Raw genomic sequence first — 20,187 nt, 5'->3', positions numbered from 1 at the left:
CTCTGGGTAATGTACAGGGTGGGCCATTTATATGGATACACCGTAATAACATGGGAATGGTTGGTGATATTGAAGTCCTGTTTGTGGCACATTAGTATATGTGAGGGGGCAAACTCCTCAAGATGGGCGGTGACCATGGTGGCCATTTAGAAGTCGGCTATCTTGGATACAACTTTTGTTTTTTCAATAGGAAGAGGGTCACGTGACACATCAAACTTATTGGTAATGTCACAAGAAAAACAATGGTGTGCTTGGTTTCAAAGCAACTTTATTCTTTCATGAGTTATTTACAAGTTTCTCTTTGTTCACAGCCATTGACACGTCGAAGAGGTTAACACGTGAGGATCGAAATTGTGTTGATATCTGGTGAACGCAGTAACCAGGTCATTGCAGCAGATTTCAATGCATGACACCCTACGAGACCACCCATCTCCCATGCTACAGTCAGCAAACTGCTTGCTAAGTTTCGTGAAACTGGTTCAGTGTTGGATTTGCCAAAATGTGGACGCAAGAAAACTCACTAATGAAGAAACATCACTGGCTGTCCTAGCTTCATTCAGCAAGAGCCCACAGCGTAGCACTCGGCGCATGTCACTGGAGAGTGGGATTAGTCAAACATCCCTCCGGCGGATGTTAGCTACTCACAAATGGAACCCTTACAAACTCCAGCTACTGCAGCATCTCAACGAGGATGACCCAGATCGGCGCACAGAATTTGCAGAATGGGCAAAACAAAAACTGGAACAGGACCCTCAGTTCACGCAGAAGGTTTTGTTCAGTGATGAGGCAAACTTTTATGTGAATGGTGAAGTTAACAAACAAAACCACCGCTATTGGTCTGACACTAACCCACACTGGATGGATCCCTCCAAGACTGTTGGACCAACAAAAGTGATGGTATATGGGGTACAACGATAGTGGGTCCATTCTTCATCAATGGAAACCTCAAGGCCACTGGATATTTGAAATTGCTACATGATGATGTGTTTCCCTCTTTATGCACTGAAGCTGGCACGTTCCCTGAGTTTTTGCAGCAAGATGGTCAATGACCTGGTTACTGCGTTCACCAGATATCAACACAATTTCGATCCGGTCCTCACGTGTTAACCTCTTCGACATGTCAATGGCTGTGAACAAAGAGAAACTTGTAAATAACTCATGAAAGAATAAAGTTGCGTTGAAACCAAGCACACCATTGTTTTTCTTGTGACATTACCAATAAGTCTGATATGTCACATGGCCCTCTTCCTATTGAAAAAACAAAAGTTCTATCCAAGATGGCCGACTTCTAAATGGCCACCATGGTCACCACCCATCTTGAGGTGTTTGCCCCCTCACATATACTAATGTGCCACAAACAGGACTTTAATATCACCAACCATTCCCATGTTATTACGGTGTATCCATATAAATGGCCCACCCTGTAGTTTCCAGCTCCCTGATGCACCTGTAGACACTCGTCCACCTTCACACACAGTGTAATCACATCAGAAAGACTTTTAGGCACCTCCCTCATCACCAATGTTTCCTCTAAGCTGCGCACGTGCGCAATTGCGCACTGCTGGCACGCTCTATGCGCACAGAAAATCTGCGTTGCGCACACAAAAAAAAAAACTCACCTGAATTGAAATTAAAATTAAAACAATTCTGTTTTGTAGTGTCAGTCAGTGACTGGCTGCTCCCGTATGCCACCTTAGCCCATAGTCCAGCCAATGATGCGATTCACATTCGTATATACAGTACGCAGCCAATCAACGTGGTTGACAGGCTCTGACAGCGTCCTTATGTGCCGACACCGGTGTTTTAGCAAAGCGGCTGATGTGGAGTGAAGCCACGTTAATGACAACGTGTACAACCATTGGAGATGTGAGCAGGACAGACGGAACAACTGACGGACAAAGTGTGGACTTTATACCAGTTTTTAAATTGTGTTGATCGGCCACGTGAAACCAGAGTTGTCATTTAAAAAATCTGCAATGTTTGGTTTCCTTCCTGAATACTGTCGTTGTTTATATTTACTGCGGGAAGAAACGGTAAAAACTGCGTTTTATAAGGAAAATGCTCGAAAGCCTGTGAGCAAAAACAAACCCCCCTCTCTCTTTCCTATTCGTCCAAAAATGCACCATGTCGACCAATCAAAAAATGATATGGCAACGTGGCATCTAGTTGTTAAGAAACGGGGGGAAGTTTTAAGAGTGACGGCGGTGTTTTGAGATGTGAGAGATTTGCGACGTTTAGCGCAAATCTTGTGTAGTTAGTGTGTAGTTAGTGTGTAGTTAGTGTGTAGTGTAGTCAATAGTTTTGTTGTGTGTGTCAGAACAATGAGGCGACTGCTGAGTGTCACAGGTGTTACAGCAGTGACACATCTGCTGCTGTCAGGCCTGCAGGTATCAGGCTGTTGTTCTCCTTCATCTCATAGTGGACAGAAATTATTTTTTGGAGCGACACAAATAATTTGTGCGGCATCAGATTTGATGCAGAGCAGCTGATTGTTCTGTAAATAGTTTGAAATGTTTATTTAAAAATGCACTGGCTGCATTTAAAACTTTGTTGTTTGCCAAACGGAGTTACTTTTTTGAGGAGTAACTATATAATTATTTGCCCAACATTGGTCATTATATGCTGTATTTTGCAGACAGAGTTACAGACTCTCTCCCAGACCACAGACTCATAATACAAGAGCTTTATGAAAAAAAGAAAGAAAAAGAAAGTTGTGTTTTCGAAATTGGAGTTCAAGTTATTTTTACTTCCAACAGTGTTAACATGCTACACAGGCCAATGGCTAGATTTTTTTTTTAACATTTTCATTGTAAGTGGGCTAAAGCAGTTTAAAAGTAGTCTAACATAAACGCTGTAATTTGATCATTTTAATAAACCATGTAACTTGGATGGATTAGATGACCATGACCACAGTGACCACAGTGCACACGTCTGCTGTTGCTCACAGTGGTCCAAGGGATGCTCAGGGAGTTTGTGTGTTCGCTCAGACACATGAAACATTAGAGGGAACATTGCTCATCACTAATTCATTCTTCAGCTCATCACAAACTTTATTCAGCAGGGTATCAATGCCGACTGTCCCCATCCGGTTTCCTCAGCCAATATCCAAAACTGGAGTCCGCTGAGTCCATGCCATCGTTATTGTTACGGTTCAACAGTGAGGACTCAAGCGCGGGACTCCTGAATCAGCTGTACACAATCATTTATTTACAGGATCCAGCTTGTGTATTTACAGGAAGTGCAGGGCAGTGCTATATTTATTTAAGCTCCGGGGAAATCCAAGGGGGTGGTCATGCGTTCTCCAAACTCTCCACACTCACGGCCACAGGTTCACTCGTCCACACTCGACACCAAGAATCACACAGGGAGGGAATCCAGGAGGTCTGTAGACAGGGAGACGAGGATTAGTTACACAGTTCACTTCCAAACACTTGACTTAGCTTAGCTGTAGACTTGACTTTCACTAACGCGTGGCAGACAACGATCCAGCGAAGAACAGCAGTCACCTCCTGGCTTAAATGCTGGCCACCCTGGCTCAGGTGTTTCCTCTCACGAGGGCGTGAACCCACAATGAGTTCTGTCCCGGCGATAGAGAAGAGGAGAGAGAGAGAGAGAGAGTGGAAGTTGGAGTTAATATCATATCTGTTATTAACCTCTGTCTCTCTTCCACAGCATGTCTTTATCCTGTCTTCCTTCTCTCACCCCAACCAATCACAGCAGATGGCCCCGCCCCTCCCTGAGCCTGGTTCTGCCGGAGGTTTCTTCCTGTTAAAAGGGAGTTTTTCCTTCCCACCGTTGCCAAAGTGCTTGCTCATAGGGGGTCATATGATTGTTGGGTTTTTCTCTGTATCTATGAAGCGCCTTGAGGCGACTTATGTTGTGATTTGGCGCTATATAAATAAAATTGAATTGAATTGAATTGAGAGAAAGATCAGCTGGACACTGACTCCTGGCCGTGACACTTATCATATGTTCGACACATCCGTCTGAAGCTCCTTCTGACCTCTCACAGCAAACATCACATCTGTATGTTCTCTCTCATTTTCTTCATTCGTCAGCTCCTAAAAATACTCCTGCCACCTTGTAAACACAAACTGTTCACCCATGAGGGTTAGGGTTTTCTTTCTATCTCTGTCCTGCTGCACATCTTTTCCAGCTCGATTGCTCTGCATATCCAGTCAGTACAAGTCTTCTTCTCTTTCCTTAGTGTCCGGTTTCACGTTGCCACCTCTGCGGTACGCCTAACCTCCCAGTACTTCTGCCTACTTCATCTCCCTCACTATCCCACTATTTCTGTGACAGCCCTTTCCTTTGAATACTTTCCTGTGCTTCCTGATTTTTGCACAAAGTCTCCTTTTTCCTCTGTCCAGAGGAAACACCAGACACCATCCCAGTCCCAGTACTACCAAATTCTCTTCTACCTGACAGCCAGGCTGTGGGCCATGCACACTGACAACATTCAACATCAAGCCTTCGATTTCCAGCTTCAAACTCATTGTCCACTCTTCATCTTCACTCGCTCTTCCTCACCATGGTAGAACAGCTTCAGTCTGCCTCCTGTGCACCTGGCCTTACTTCCCTTCCACCTGGACTCCTGCACACATAAGATATCTATCTTCTTTCTCTCCATCATACCAGCCTTCTCTCTCTTTGCATTTAGTCTGTCTCACTGCCTCCTCACATGCCTTCTCCTCTTACTTTGTCATTGGCTAACAGCAGCAGTGTTTCTATGAGCATCCCGTTAGCCATCGTTGTTAACCCAGCGCTGACTGCTCCGATATGCAAATCTCAGTTTTGGTGATCTGCAGGTTTGATTTGGCAAAGATGCCCTTCCTGAAGCAGCCCTCCCCATGTAGTGCCAGGCTGGGGTCCAGCACTAGAATTACACTAGCTTGGCCCCTTAAAGAAGCATTGGGACAGATTGCTTTTCAGGTTCTGATTCTTTAAACTGATTAAATCACAGCTCACTAATCAACAATAAACTTCTCCTGCAGATTCAGCTGTGTTCCAATAAAAGATGTTGGCGTGAAGCAATTTGATGTCACTGCAGGTGAACAGGTGAGGCTCATTTCTTTGTCATTCATTAATTATTAGTAATGTATTCATGAAAAGGCCCCAGTTCAAATGTAAGATTGGATTTAATAACATGTTTATTGTTCTACATCTGTCAATTCAATTCAATTCAATTTTATTTATATAGCGCCAAATCACAACATAAGTCGCCTCAAGGCACTTCATAGATACAGAGAAAAAACCCAACAATCGTATGACCCCCTATGAGCAAGCACTTTGGCAACAGTGGGAAGGAAAAACTCCCTTTTAACAGGAAGAAACCTCCGGCAGAACCAGGCTCAGGGAGGGGCGGGGCCATCTGCTGTGATTGGTTGGGGTGAGAGAAGGAAGACAGGATAAAAGACATGCTGTGGAAGAGAGACAGAGGTTAATAACAGATATGATTCAATGCAGAGAGGTGTGTTAATACATAGTGAGTGAGAAAGGTGACTGGAAAGGAAAAACCCAATGCATCATGGGAATCCCCTGGCAGCCTATGTCTATTGCAGCATAACTAAGGGAGGATTCAGGGTCACCTGGTCCAGCCCTAACTATATGCTTTAGCAAAAAGGAAAGTTTGAAGCCTAATCTTGAAAGTAGAGATAGTGTCTGTCTCCCGAATCCAAACTGGAAGCTGGTTCCACAGAAGAGGGGCCTGAAAACTAAAGGCTCTCCCTCCCATTCTACTTTTAAATACTCTAGGAACAACAAGTAGGCCTGCAGAGCGAGAGCGAAGTGCTCTAATAGGGTGATATGGTACTACAAGGTCATTAAGATAAGAAGGGGCCTGATTATTTAAGACCTTGTATGTGAGGAGCAGGATTTTGAATTCAATTCTGGACTTAACAGGAAGCCAATGAAGGGAAGCCAAAACAGGAGAAATCTGCTCTCTCTTTCTAGTCCCTGTCAGGACTCTTGCTGCAGCATTTTGGATTAGCTGAAGGCTTTTCAGTGAGTTTTTTGGACTTCCTGATAATAATGAATTACAGTCGTCCAGCCTGGAAGTAATAAATGCATGAACTAGTTTTTCAGCGTCACTCTGAGACAGGATATTTCTAACTTTAGAGATGTTGCGCAAATGGAAGAAAGCTGTCTTACATATTTGTTTAATATGTGCGTTGAAGGACATGTCCTGGTCAAACATGACTCCAAGGTTCCTCACAGCGTTACTGGAGGCCAAGGTAATGCCATCCAGAGTAAGAATCTGCTTAGATACCATATTTCTAAGCTTTTCAGGGCCGAGTACAATAACCTCAGTTTTATCTGAATGAAGAAGCAGAAAGTTAGCGGCCATCCAGGTCTTTATGTCTTTAAGACATTCCTGCAGTTTAACTCATTGGTGTGTGTGTCATGCGGCGGCTGTGTGAAGGCAAGGGAGGACCCAAATGCACGGCTCTAGACACACGGGGATGAACTCAAAGGCCGGTCTTTATTAACAGGAACATAAGAAGTCATACAAAACTATACTGGGAGCAACTAAAAGCTGAGGCACTGGGAAGACACGGAAAATGCACACAACCTAGAGGGACGACGCAACACAGAACAAAGGGACACTCTGACATAAATACACAGAAGGTAACGAGGGAAGTGGGAACACACGGGGAACACAGCTGAAGACAATTACTCATGGCCGAGCAGGGAGGACACGAAACTGACGATACTGACACCAAGATGTGGACCTTAAACACAACACAGTACACAGAGATGAGCACGGAGAGAGAGAGGCAGAGAGAGAGGCAGAGAAGAAGGATGAATACGAGGGGATGAGGAGAACACAGAACACATAGGATGGGAACACGGTACCAGAGCAAACACCACAATAAAAACATGGACACAGGGGGAATCCAAATACCAAACCAAACAATCCAATGGACATAAGAAACAAAATACAAAACTACAGAAAAACTAAGAACACTGGGTCAAAATGACCCAGGACCATGACAGTACCCCCCCCCCCCCCCCCCCCCCCCCTCAAGGGCTGGCTCCAGACAGCCCAAACACAGGAAAACAAAAACCAAACAGAAAACGACCCAGGGCGGGCGGCGGGGGCCCAGGACGGAGGGCTCGGAACAAAAAACAAAAACGAACAACAGAAAACACAGGAGCACAAGACCAAAGGTCAAATAAAGTTCAGGGGGCCGACCCAGAGACCACAGGCACAAGAGTTCACGGGAGCTGCAGAGGCCGAGGCTGGACCAGGCGGAGCTGCAGAGGCTGAGGCTGGACCAGGCGGAACTGCAGAGGCTGAAGGCTGAACAGGCTCCTCGGGCCCTCCAGCTGACATGGCAGAAGGCTGAACGGGCTCCTCGGGCCCTCCAGCTGACGTGGCAGAAGGCTGAACGGGCTCCTCGGGCCCTCCAGCTGACGTGGCAGAAGGCTGAACGGGCTCCTCGGGCCCTCCAGCGGAGACAGGTGGCTGAACGGGCTCCTCGGACCCTCCAGTGGAGACAGGAGGCTGAACGGGCCCCTCGGACCCTCCAGCGGAGACGAGGAGGTGCTGGCTGGGCTCACTGGAACCCCCAGCGGACGAGGTAGATGGCGGCACGGGAGCCGCGGAGTGCTGGATGAGCTCATCCGAGCTTCCAGCAGGAGCCGATGTAGAGCCAGAGAGAATTGGGACCCCGGGCTCAACGTTAAGCTGGCCAGAAAACTGCACTGCTACGGGGAACTGGGCCAAAGGTTCAGGTGCGAGCTGAGCTGCTGGACACACGGGGACCTGAGCTGCTGGACACACGGGGACCTGAGCTGCTGGACACACGGGGACCTGAGCTGCTGGACACATGGGGACCTGAGCTGCTAACGGTGGAGAAGTAAATGACTGCACAGGGGACTGAACTGATGTCTGTAGTAACGGTGGTGGTGAGAGTGGAGTAGGTGGTGGAGTTAATGACTTCACAGGGGAATGAACTAGAGGTAGTGACGGTTGTGGTGCTGGTGGTTGAGTGGGTGACTGTGCTAAAGGAGGCCGCACTGGGGACACTGGAGACTGCACTGGGGAAAGCAGGGCTGCAGGAGGCTGCACTGGGGACACTGCTTTCCCCAGTGCAGTCTCCAGAGCTGCAGGAGACTGCGCTAGAGACTGCAGTGATGGTTGTAGTGGAGGTGTGACGGGTGGAGGAGTGGCTGAAGTGGCTGCGGGTCGGGCGGCTAATGGCTCAGCTACAGAGTGTATTAATGGCAGGGTTATGGGTTGAATGACTGACTGAGGGGCATCCTGTGCAGCTGAGTGCAATGATGGGTGTGGGAGCGGATGTAGGACAGGTGGCAGTGTCAGTTCCCCTGGGCCTACAACGCAGTTGAAAGGTGCAGGCACCTGCTGGACACCAGTCGCTCCCACCTGAGGAGTAGGTACAGGTGCAGAGACTGGCTGGGTCCTGGCGGGCCCCACCTCAGCGGTTGGCACAGATTTCGGCAGGGACTGGGCGGCTGCTGTCCCCACCCGAGGAGCCGATACGGGTGCAGGGACCAGCAGAGCCTCAGTTGACCCGGAAACCGGAACAGGGACCAGCTGGGCGCCAGCCCCCCTCACCTGGGGAATTGAGACAGGTGCAGGTGAGTGCTGGGCCGCAGCTATCCCTAGAACACAAGGGGCCTGGGAGGCGGGCCTAGAAAGAACAGTCTGCAAGAGATCGATTCCCTGCCCTGAGTGAGCGGATGAGGAACAGCGCTCTGACTTCGTAGCGTTAAGTGTACTAAAGCTGTAGCTTACAGGCACTAATGCATCACCTTCAGTGTGTACAGACTCTAGAGAAATGTGATCAGCTGATGCACCAACAGTCTTAGAGCTTCTTTCTTCGGAGCTAACCGTACTTATACTGACAGAGGAGGGGTTAATAGCCGATGTAAACATAGGTCTGTGCACCGGAGAGGCAGATGAAACAAAGTCTTTTACCACCGGATCGCCGGAAGCAGTAAACTTAGGGTAAACAGTGGTGGGTGTAGAGCCCCCTGACTCAAGAACATTTGAATCAGTACATACGTCAGAATGGACAATCCCCGGGGGTGATGGCTCAGAAGCAACGAGCTGGGGTCGAGCTATCACAGGAACATTTACAGTCGTGGATTTTACTGTTTTACCATCTAAGGGGGCAGGTAGTAAAGCCCCAGGGGTGAGCTTAACTGCAAAACAATCATCCTCAGCAGACACACAGGTAAAGGGCACAGAAACAGGTGTCTCTAACTCAGGAAATGCTGACTTCGAGTTTTTAGACCTAGGAAACACTAGCGAAGGATGATCTTTCTCGAATATGAGTCCAAACGTAGGAGAAACTGTCTCTGAGTTGACCCTCCGGGCAGTACAATGGTTCATAAGAAGTTCAGGTTCAGATTCAACGTTTACAGACCGTGAGCCTCTAGCGTCTACGGCAAGAGTCACAGAGTTTGCATTCCTGCATTCAGAGTAGTGAGAACTAGCCTCAGAGTGAACAGAGAAAGTGTCTTTGTCACTCACCCCAGCCGGCTGCCCAGTAGTCCCGGAATCCGACTGAGGAGAGGACCGGCGACGGCGTCTCCTCCTTAATGAGGGAACGGAGGTGACGGGGGAAACCGGTGATGATGCGGGGGTGACGGTCTCCTCTTCATCATCCGACCACATCGCTGCTAGGAGAGCAGCGGGAGAGCGACGGTCAGAGCTGAGAGGGGATGGAGAAGGGCTCTGCGGCAGCGGCGCCAAAAAACCCTCTCGTTTTAGCAGCTGCTGTTGCGACACCGAGAGCCCCGTCTGCTGCTGCGGTACCGTCGCGGCGAGCTTAGTTTGCTGCTGCTGCGGCGGCTGATGGGCGGAGATCTCCGTCTGCAGTCGCTGTGGCGTGGAATCCCAGGAACGGACACTGTCTGCCAGCTCACGGGCTTGTAATGCCTCCTTAGCTCGGCTCAATTCGTCGATAAAGCCTTCGTAGCAGGTGAGCTGCTGAAGGAAAGGGTTTCCCTCGATTATTGCCTTTATGGCGTTAAGTCCGACGGAAATTGTCCGTGAGTCCGAGGCGTGGGTTATTCGTTGCACCAGACTCTGTACACGGAGAATATCTCCCTCACGGGCGGAGCCTGCTGGGTCCATTTCGTGGTTGCGTCGTTCTGTCATGCGGCGGCTGTGTGAAGGCAAGGGAGGACCCAAATGCACGGCTCTAGACACACGGGGATGAACTCAAAGGCCGGTCTTTATTAACAGGAACATAAGAAGTCATACAAAACTATACTGGGAGCAACTAAAAGCTGAGGCGCTGGGAAGACACGGAAAATGCACACAACCTAGAGGGACGACGCAACACAGAACAAAGGGACACTCTGACATAAATACACAGAAGGTAACGAGGGAAGTGGGAACACACGGGGAACACAGCTGAAGACAATTACTCATGGCCGAGCAGGGAGGACACGAAACTGACGATACTGACACCAAGATGTGGACCTTAAACACAACACAGTACACAGAGATGAGCACGGAGAGAGAGAGGCAGAGAGAGAGGCAGAGAAGAAGGATGAATACGAGGGGATGAGGAGAACACAGAACACATAGGATGGGAACACGGTACCAGAGCAAACACCACAATAAAAACATGGACACAGGGGGAATCCAAATACCAAACCAAACAATCCAATGGACATAAGAAACAAAATACAAAACTACAGAAAAACTAAGAACACTGGGTCAAAATGACCCAGGACCATGACAGTGTGTTATCTGGCTTCATGGACAGATAGAGCTGGGTGTCATCAGCATAGCAGTGTAAATGTATGCTATGTCTTCTAATGATGCTGCCTAAGGGAAGCATGTATAATGTAAACAGAAGTGGTCCTAGCACTGAACCCTGTGGAACTCCATAATTAACCTCAGTGTGTGAAGAGGACTCTCCATTTACATGCACAAACTGGAGTCTATTAGATAGATATGATACAAACCACTGCAGTGCAGTACCTGTAATACCTACAGCATGTTATAATCGCTCTAATAGGATATTATGGTCAACAGTATCGAACGCTGCACTAAGGTCTAGCAAGACAAGCACAGAGATGAGTCCACTGTCAGAGGCCATAAGAAGATAGTTGGTTGGTGTTACTAAGGCTGCTCCTGTCGTATCATCATAATGATCATCATCTCTGGTTAATTATTAGAAACAGGTTGAAGCACAACCTGTTAAACTTTCCCATAAACACATGTTGAAGGTAACCCAGGTAGCAAGATGACATTGAATTGATGTTTGTCTGAATTATCATTATGGTTGAAACCTCAATGAATCAGCATTAAAATACTAATGAAACCTGATGATATCATAGTCATGACACTAGAATAACACTGATTCATAGTTGTCCCATTATAATTGATTGCTGATCTATTTAGTTGACTAGGTGACACAATCAGGTTGAAAACTCCATCCATCCAACCATCCAATTGCTTCTACGTCTCTGCAGCCGCATCGTGGAGCAGCAGCCCAAGCAGAGAAGCCCAGACCCTCCCTCTCCCTAGGCACTTCCGCTAGATTGTCCGGGGGAACGCAGAGATATAGTCTCTCCAGTGTGTCCAGTGTGAGTTTAGAGTGTCTAGAAGAGAGTATATCTCTTCTAGACGAGAGTATATCTCATCTAAACACTATATCGACCGGTAAATCAAGCGCTTCGCTTTTACAATCAGCTCTCTCTTCACCTCGACAGACCGGTACAGTGTCTGCATCACTGCAGCTGCAGCACCAATCCGTCTGTCAATCTCCTGCTTCCCTCACTCGTGAACAAGATCCCGAGATCCTTAAACTCCTCCACTTGGGGCAGCAACTGTTCCCTGACCTGGAATGGGCACTCCACCCATTTTTTTTTTTTTTTTTTTTTGTGTCCCGTTTGGATCTTTAGCCATCAGAATTGTTGTCTTAAGGCCAAGAAAGATGCCAAGCGGATTTATTTTACCAAGTGGATCATCATGGCCTTGCCATATTGGTCCATTTGATTGACCTTTATTATAATTATGAATTTATTTTATTTTCAGTTGCTACAAACGGGACAGACATGACTGGGGGATAGGACAGGGAGAAAGAATGAAAGAAAGAGAGGGAGAGAAAGAAAACCAAAGGGGAGAAGAGACGGTGAGAAGGGGGGGAAGAAAGAAAAAAAAAGAAAAAAGAAAAAAAACACCTGGGTCACCTGTATGGAGAAAAAAAACAGAAGAGAAAGCAAACAACAAAGTGCAACATACTAAAAAACAGCACCATCACAATAAACTAGCTAGCAGTAGATATCAGTAGATACTAAATAATAAACGATATTGTGCAGCACGCAAGATAGACAGCGCACAATGTGCTTTGAGGCAGCAGCCAAGAAAGCTGTAGTCCGCGTCTGTGAATACCCGTGTGTACACCTGTGTGCACACCTGTGTGGATCAGCATGCTTGCATTCCAAAGGTTTCTCCATGTAACGATCTGCTAGGGAGTGTGGGGGGGCCACAGCCCCGTCCTCCAGGGTATGAAGCAGGTATGGAGGAGATCAAAACTCCAGACATCCAGAGGCCCCCAGAACACAAGAGACCAAGGAAGACCAACAGAGGGGCAGCCGCGCCACTGTCCCAGAAAGAGCTGAGGAGAGTCCCAGATGAGGGCTCACTCAGCAGCCGCGGAGCAGAAGCCAGGGGGGGTTGCAGTGACGCGCCCGTGAGCTCCGCCGGCAGCCAGCTGTGCCTGAGTGACCGAGCCCCAGGCCGAGAGGCCGGGGGCACCCCACCTCCGAAGTGGCCCGAGCGAGCCCCAGGCTCCAGGCCCCGATAAGCGGCCGCCAAGGAGTGAGCCGGTGTGTACCTGGACGCCCATCCCCGGACACAAAGAACCACCAACGCACCGATGTCTGAGGGAGTCCGCCACTGGCAGGGGAAGTGGTGGTAGGGGGAGATAGGCCTCCAAACCTCCCTCCACCCGCTCATTGTAGTGTTGATGCATGTGTGTTCTAAGGTGCATTTAAAACCCAGGAGGGCATGGAGCTACCTGCCAGAGAGCAGCAGGAGCGCATAGTCCCTCCTGCTAGCCCTCAATGTCTACGTGTATTTAAAATTGAGAGGTGGGCAACGATGCCAGGGGTGGGGTGTACACCCTGATGGTAATTTGGAGTCCGTGTATCGTGCCCACCCCCAAGATCCTATATGTATGTGTAATGAGAGTGTGAGTAATGTGAATGTCTAAGTTGTGGGATAAAATTGAGGCAGAGGCAGCCAGAAGGGGACAGAGGGGGGGGGGGGGGGGGGGGGGTAGCCTCCTCTGCACCCTGGTGACATACCCCTACTCCAAGGCCCTGCATGTGTGGGTGGTTGTGGTGGAGCGGGAAGAGGGAGGCAGCTGGAGATGGAGAGGGAAGGAAGGGAGGGGCAGGTGACCCCTCCCTAGGGCCAGCTCCCCCGCTGACCCCAGTAGGCACCCCCATACTCCGCGACCCGCCAGGGAAAGGGGGCCCAGGCCCATCCAGACCGGGGCCCAGCGCCGCAGCGCCCCCCGGCCCCACAGAGCCCGGGACAGTCCACCCAACCCCACCACAGAGAAAACTGCACCCACCCCACCATCCACTCATCTTCCAGACTACATGAGACAATAGACGCCCAGGCTGAGATCTTCCTCCACCTCTCCTGTATCTCCCCCTCCTGCAGAGAGTTCCTGAGGAGAGGAAAGCTCCACCCATTTTCAGGTGAGACCCATGGCCTCAGATTTGGAGGTGCTGATTTTCATTTCCACCGCTTCACACTTGTCTGTGAACCACTCCAGTGCGAGCTGGAGGCCATCACCTGATAAAGCCAACAGAATCACTTTGTCTGCACAAAGCAGAGATGAGATTCTGAGATTCTGCCACTTGGTTACGCCTAGAAATTCTTTCCGTAAAAATTATGAACAGAATCGGTGAAAAAGGCAGCCCTGGCGGAGCCCACCAGGAACGAGTCCGACTTATGGTCTTTCCAGTTTTCGTTGACTGCAACTTTACCCTGACCTCTGACCAACTTTATTTTCATTCTAACAACCAATCCCTCATCTCTCAGCCCATCAGAGTCCCTGGTGTTCCTCCTCCGTCTCCATGGAGATGTCTGACCCACACGATGTCACGTGACATGTTGTACGGGATTTTGTTTCGCTGTTCTCAGCTGCCGTCGGACCACCTGCCCCCACGTATCAACAGCACGCTACCACCCACCATCTGCAGAAAACTGCCACTGCCGCTACAGAGGAGTGAGTACCTGTTCTCTGACTTTTAGAATGCAAGTCAATGTCAGCACTCACCTGCCTTCCTCCACAGGTAACCGCTCTTACTCTGACAGCTTATTGGCTCTGAGGTCTGGAGTTAAACACATGCCGCTCCCACGAGCTTCATCACAGCTGGACTGGCTTCACCTGGAGAGCACTCAAGCCTTCAGAGGTAACAGTCACTGCACTCAAACTTATCAAACTCCTGGATGGAAGGAGGATTAAATTATGATGAGGCTTTCTTGTCTCGTTGGGACAGATTTAGATAGACTGTTTCTTCTCTACTCTGACACTCAAAGCGCTTTACACAACTTGCCTCAGTTGCACAATACCTTTTTTCTATGTAAATGCTTTCTATCTAACATTTACACATGTTCATACTCCGATGGATGCAACAGAGAGCAAATTGGGGTTAATATCTTGCCCAAAGACATAGACTGGAGCAGATGGGCATCGAACCTCCAGCCTTGCGATTAGTAGGTGACCTGCTGTATCTCCTGAGCTCTAGCCACCTTAGTTAGTCTCTAACCTCCAGATTCCATCCAATTCAGTTTTATTTATACAGCGCCAAATCACAAGGAGACAGTAGACCCTACAATAATAGATGCAGAGACAAACCCAACAATCGTATGATCCCCTATGAGCAGCACTTTGGCGACAGTGGGAAGGAAAAACTCCCTTTTAACAGGAAGAAACCTCCGGCAGAACCAGGCTCAGGGAGGGGCGGGGCCATCTGCTGCGACTGGGTGGGGTGAGAGAAGGAAGACAGGATAAAGACATGCTGTGGAAGAGAGACAGAGGTTAATAACAGATATGATTCAATGCAGAGAGGTCTGTTAATACATAGTGAGTGAAGGAGAAACAGTGCCTGTTCTTTGCTCCCAGCGCTATTGAAAACTGATTTTAAGGTCCTTAAATGTGTCGCGTTTCTGACCTGGTAATGATGCACACTCCCAGAGGTCAGTGAGGTCAACTGAGCAGGGCTCCTGGTTTCACCGAGGAGCAGATTAAAGCTCAGAGATCAGTTAGGACCTCAGCAACCCTCAGCATCCTCCAAACCGTCTGGAAACTAATTTACGGAGATGGCAGAAGGGGTGGACCACTTCGAGCTGATAGGCAGGAAACAGGAACTCAAATAACTGCTTGTTACAGGCAAAATTACTTAAGGACCGCCTCCTGTGGTCACATGACTCACCGTTGGTCACATCTGGTTTGTTGTTTGTCTGTTGTTGCGAAGCCGCCACCCTCTCTTAGTTAGCTGGTTGTTCACCTGTTCACAGCGGACATCAATCAGACACAACGCACACTGGGGGTGACATCACAGAGCTCCGCCCTGGAGGACAGGTGAGACACCTCATTTATTTTCCGTGTAATATTGCTGACATCACAGTGACATCACGGCTCCCCTTCCCTCAGTGACATCACAGCCCGCTCCCTCTCAGGTGAAGTCCTCCAACTGGAAGAGATTCTTCAGCAGCTGCAGCTCGACCTGCTAAAGGTAAAGCGCATTAAACTGATGTCATGGAGGCAAGCGGATGACATCATCGCATTGACTTGTGTCCATGTTGTGTTCAGGAGCAGCGGGACAAAGCTGTGCTGCAGCAGCAGGTGCTGAGCCTCCGTCAGGAAAACCACCGCCTGCAGGAGGAGAGTCACATCAGGAGGTTCGCTGCCTGGATGCTGTGCCAGGATTCGTTACCATAGTAACACCACTAGCATTTACTGAACAGTCAGCACTGTGTCACATGACTCGCAGCGGATCGTGGTGACGACGAAGAGTTTGAACCGTGAGCAGAACAATCGAACAGCACGAAGCAGCACGCTGAATGAAGATGAGGTGATCTGATGGGATCAGTCACAGCTCGGCTGACCGGTCTCGTCAGTCCTCTTCGGCTACCTGGAAGTAGGCGGAGCCTCTCTATGATTCTTGCTGTTATTTGTTTTCACACAGAGGCGCAGTGAGTTAGTCGCAGCAGGAGCTGACCTCCGTGCGCCTCCACCTCTGTCAGCTGGCGACGATGAGCTTTTACTAAACGCCTCAGCGCAGATGTTTAAGGATGTTTTCTCTTCAGACTGTGGATCATACAGATGTTTGATCCAAGCTGAATCAGCTGATACAGAATTAGCTGATTTATCCAAAACTCTTCTTTCATGTGCAAAGAGATCCTGCTCTCTTTCTGCTGTTACGTGTCTTTATTTTTATAAAGGTTTACATCAGAATTTACTTTTTTGGCCTAGTTTTCCTGGAGATGATGTGATTAATACTGTAAGTACAGCAGCATTCACAGATAGAAGGTTCTTACTCAGAAACATTTTCATCAGGTCGATCGTTTTTATATCTGTATATAAAAAATATGTATTTCATTTGGTCAGCAATGAGCAGCCTGAGGAGGCGCTGTGAAGCCGCATGTGTTTAAGCTGGCTGCAGGCCTGATGTGGATGAAGGTGAGCAAAGGTAAACGTGTAGTGGGCCCTGAGCGGTCACATGACCGAGCCTCCGGGTCTGTGGACTTCATAAACTCGGTGGGGCTTCAGGAGGAGCTGCCAATCAGCTGCCAGAGGCCGCCCCCTGGTGGAAGCAGCTGTGTAATAAAAACTCAGTTTGTTCACCATGGCAACAGTAAATCTTTACACTTTATTTCTCTGATCATATTAAACATTGGAAACAGTGATGTCACCAATCAATAATCAATACTGTCAGATTTGGAGTCAGCTGCAGATCAGGTGTGTGAGCGTGCTCAGTAGCGAGTCGAGAACCCGTGGATCTCCACTTTGGAAATGTCTCGCTCGTCGGAGAACACGGCTCGATCAATTCGGGAACTCGGACTGCCGACGCTCTTCAGCCAGTGCTTCCTGAGGAAGAGGAGGAGGAAGAAGAGTGCAGTTAGTACATTCGGGGTATTTCTCAGTGACCTCTGACCCCACAGTGAATAAAGAAACACTGCGCTCCTCTTCATCACAATGAGGTCACCTGACAGAGACACAGCCCACGCCACTGGCATCACTTAGTAGGAGGGGCTTAATTGTGTTTAAACCCCATCCTCATTAAAGAGTTCAGGTTATATCACAGGACAGTTACAACACGAGTGGGAGGAGTCATTTCACAAACTACACACTGACACCTCTTTAGCCCCTCCCATCACACCAGTGAGTGACAGAGTTGTGGCATAAAGAGTTTAAGGACCTGCTTGATTTTAATGTAAACGTCTGATGTCACAGATGTGACAGGTGAGAGTCATGTGATCGTATCAGAGCGCTTCACTGCCACACACAAGTAGTTTAGGAGAACTGTGGCCCTGCCTCTCCGAATATGCTCCTGCAGCTCCTTGCTCCTCAGTCCTCCTCCTGCTCTGACTGTGAGGTCATAGCCAGGTCATAGGAGGAGGCAAATGAGGACAGCACAGACCTGCAAAGCATTATGGGAGCTGTAATACTGCACTGACATTTTCAAATAAAAATCCATTAAAGGATATATCTGTGTGTGTGTGTGTGTTCGGAGGCTCTGATTGGTCAGCCAGACTCACATGTCACTGACTTTGTCCCACGGTCCCTGGACCTGACCAATCACAGTGCCCTGTCTGGTGTTTTTCACCCAGCCGCTGAGCCCCAGACTGCGCCCGTGATCCTCCGTGTACTGGCACACATTCACAGGTGTGTGCGTTTAGTCATGTGACACGTTTCCATGGTACATCCTGATCAAAAACAGCAGTAATGTGAAGGAAAAGAGGAAGCTCACCATCCTGAAGCACACTCCTGAACATGGAGAACAAACACAGGGTCAGCGAGTAAAACCTCAAAAAACACACAAACTCGCCGTCACGTGTCAGGCGACCTACCCTGCACGTTCCCGAAGACCTCAAAGTCCACGGAGACGAGTCTGTTTTCAGCCATGATGGCGTGAAGGAGACAAAGTAAAAGCACACACGGAATCATGTTTGCGCAGCGAGATATTTTTATCTCTGATATTTAAACCAATCTCAGAAGCCTTCAAAATAAAAGCATCACTCTTGACTGGTCACAGTCATGGTGATCTTTATTTTGAAGGGCATTCACAATGTAGTTATACTACAGAATACTTCCAACAAAGTAAAATTCACAGTTCCATGACTTCCTCGCTGTCATGAAACAGTGAAGCTGCTTCCTGTCCAAACATCAGGAAGTAACTGTGTAAACATGACCACGCCCACGCCACTGAACGTGACGGCTTGGACAGGTGAGGACTGGTGACGCTGGGCCAGAATAAAAACACACGGCTTGTTTCTCGTCAGTCTGATTTTATTCAAAGACTTGTGAGTCACAGACAAACAGGCCAATGAGAGGAGGGGGCAGAGCTTCAACATCTCAGGTGTCACTCAACCTTGGTCTTCTTCACAGCGCCAGGTAACTTATCCTGCAGACTGAAAACAGACACAGGACGCTTGTCAGCTGCTTGTCTGGACAGAATAATGTGAACACCTGCAGATTAGAGGTGGGCTCATCTGTGTTAACGTGGAAACTGAACATGGATGATCAATCAGCAACCCGACTGTGGACTTTAACTATAGACAGGTGACAAGCACATTAGGAACAGACAGTATGAACACACTGAGCATGCTCAGTTCAGTCCGACTCTTCATAAAGGTAGAACAGAGCTCACCTGGTTCAATTAAGACAGACACTGAGTTTAGATCTGAGGTCAGCATGTGCACAGGTGAGACAGACGGCAGTTACCTGTGGACCATGGACACCTGAGACAAACATTACAAACCCCAGTGGTGCTGCAGAAATGAAGGTCAGATTCTCACCTCTGACCTCAGTGAGGCATTTAGATCAGAGTTGACCTTCGGTGAGGCCAAACATGATGAACACCTGATTACCCGTGACCTCACCTCTGCAGAGTTTCCTCCAGTTTGAGCCGAACAGCCTCAACGTGACGATCGATCTGAGCCTGAACACAGAAACACTCTGAGCTAAGCACGGAGCAAACTGGGCAGAAGACAGGGACACCAGGTGTGTCTTTACCTTCTTCTTCTGGTAGATCAACGGTGTAGTGAAGAAAATGATGTCAGCTGCACACAGAGAGACAACCAATCGGAGATCAGAAAGACTGATATTTAACTCGCTCAGAGGGAAACAAACTCACCAAGGATCAAGATGGTGACGCCATTGAACACGGCACCAACGTACGTCATCACCCAGGTGACGGCTGCCAGCTGGAACACGTAGAACAAAGACATGGACCAAACACACAAACAATACACAAAATTCAGTTTTATTTATAAGGCATCAAATCACAACAGTCTCAAGGTAAAGACCCTAAATAATACAGAGAAAAACCAACAATCATATGACGCCCTGTGAGCAAGCGCTTTGGCGACAGTGGGAAGGAAAAACTCCCTTTTGCTCTAATAGGGTGAGATATGGTACTACAAGGTCATTAAGATAAGATGGGGCCTGATTATTTAAGACCTTGTATGTGAGGAGCAGGATTCTGAATTCTGGATTTAACAGGAAGCCAAAACAGGAGAAATCTGCTCTCTCTTTCTAGTCCCTGTCAGGACTCTGGGTTTTTAGGGTCGAGTACAGTAACCTCAGCTTTATCTGAATTTAGACATTCCTGCAGTTTAAGTGCTTGGTGTGTGTTATCTGGCCTCGTGGATAGATAAAGTTGAGAATACACACAACAAACAAACACACAGAATAAAAACACACGCTGACCTTCAGGGAGTCGACCAGGTCTTCCACCAGTAACAGCCTCCTTGTTTGATTACTGAACCAGTTCAAGTGGATCAGAAACTGGTCAGCGAGCTGCCGAACTGACTCTGAGGACACGGAAATGTCCCTCTCCAACAGAGACCTGAAGACGAGAGCTCTAGTGAGGTTAGAGTGATTAGAGCCAGGTTAGAATCAAATCACCCGGGTTACCTGAATGGATGACCTTCATCGGACTTCTGGACGG

At 48.4% G+C, this 20,187-nt stretch overlaps 3 protein-coding genes across 7 annotated transcripts in view; 1 reads left to right on the top strand and 2 right to left on the bottom strand.

Annotated features, from left to right (window-relative positions):
• LOC146631386 (signal-induced proliferation-associated 1-like protein 2) overlaps nucleotides 1-17,620 on the top strand; it is a 42,662-nt gene extending 25,042 nt beyond the window's left edge. For both annotated transcript variants that reach the window (XM_085355352.1, XM_085355351.1), the window contains exons 15-20: nucleotides 4,995-5,058; nucleotides 14,048-14,234; nucleotides 14,302-14,421; nucleotides 15,530-15,593; nucleotides 15,666-15,747; nucleotides 15,825-17,620. In XM_085355352.1, the coding sequence (XP_085211478.1) occupies nucleotides 4,995-5,058; nucleotides 14,048-14,234; nucleotides 14,302-14,421; nucleotides 15,530-15,593; nucleotides 15,666-15,747; nucleotides 15,825-15,953 (646 nt within the window). In that variant the 3' untranslated portion in view covers nucleotides 15,954-17,620. The remainder of the gene's footprint in view (nucleotides 1-4,994; nucleotides 5,059-14,047; nucleotides 14,235-14,301; nucleotides 14,422-15,529; nucleotides 15,594-15,665; nucleotides 15,748-15,824) is intronic.
• Nucleotides 16,621-18,238, bottom strand: acyp2 (acylphosphatase 2, muscle type). Its single transcript, XM_085355353.1, has 4 exons — nucleotides 18,086-18,238; nucleotides 17,986-18,002; nucleotides 17,774-17,883; nucleotides 16,621-17,102 (listed from the first exon to the last, which is right to left on the bottom strand). Exons 1-4 carry the CDS (start codon nucleotides 18,180-18,182, stop codon nucleotides 16,988-16,990), a joined length of 339 nt encoding a protein of 112 aa, XP_085211479.1. The 5' UTR covers nucleotides 18,183-18,238; the 3' UTR covers nucleotides 16,621-16,987.
• A 197-nt stretch (nucleotides 18,239-18,435) lies between these two features.
• LOC146631384 (reticulon-3-B-like) overlaps nucleotides 18,436-20,187 on the bottom strand; it is a 5,572-nt gene continuing 3,820 nt past the window's right edge. For 2 of the 4 annotated variants that reach the window (XM_085356526.1, XM_085356529.1), the window contains exons 3-8: nucleotides 20,154-20,187; nucleotides 19,947-20,085; nucleotides 19,372-19,441; nucleotides 19,251-19,297; nucleotides 19,118-19,176; nucleotides 18,436-18,646 (exon numbers count right to left, since the gene is read on the bottom strand). The exon at nucleotides 20,154-20,187 is cut by the window's right edge and continues 23 nt beyond it. In XM_085356526.1, the coding sequence (XP_085212652.1) occupies nucleotides 18,598-18,646; nucleotides 19,118-19,176; nucleotides 19,251-19,297; nucleotides 19,372-19,441; nucleotides 19,947-20,085; nucleotides 20,154-20,187 (398 nt within the window). In that variant the 3' untranslated portion in view covers nucleotides 18,436-18,597. The other 2 variants (XM_085356525.1, XM_085356528.1) reach the window with 1 other exon arrangement.

Source organism: Diplotaxodon limnothrissa, linkage group LG6, assembly GCF_057381915.1.
Source record: "Diplotaxodon limnothrissa isolate DT_005_m linkage group LG6, D_limnothrissa_male_GT1.1, whole genome shotgun sequence".
NCBI lineage: Eukaryota > Metazoa > Chordata > Actinopteri > Cichliformes > Cichlidae > Diplotaxodon > Diplotaxodon limnothrissa.
This window is presented reverse-complemented; position numbering and strand designations above follow the sequence as displayed.

Excerpts from the sequence above, each read along its gene's own strand:
- acyp2 (XM_085355353.1), bottom strand. The coding sequence starts at position 18,182 with ATGATTCCGTGTGTGCTTTTACTTTGTCTCCTTCACGCCATCATGGCT. Across the intron at positions 17,103-17,773 it reads TGGGACAAAGTCAGTGACAT|GAAGCACTGGCTGAAGAGCG; the intron begins GTGAGTCTGGCT and ends CCTCTTCCTCAG.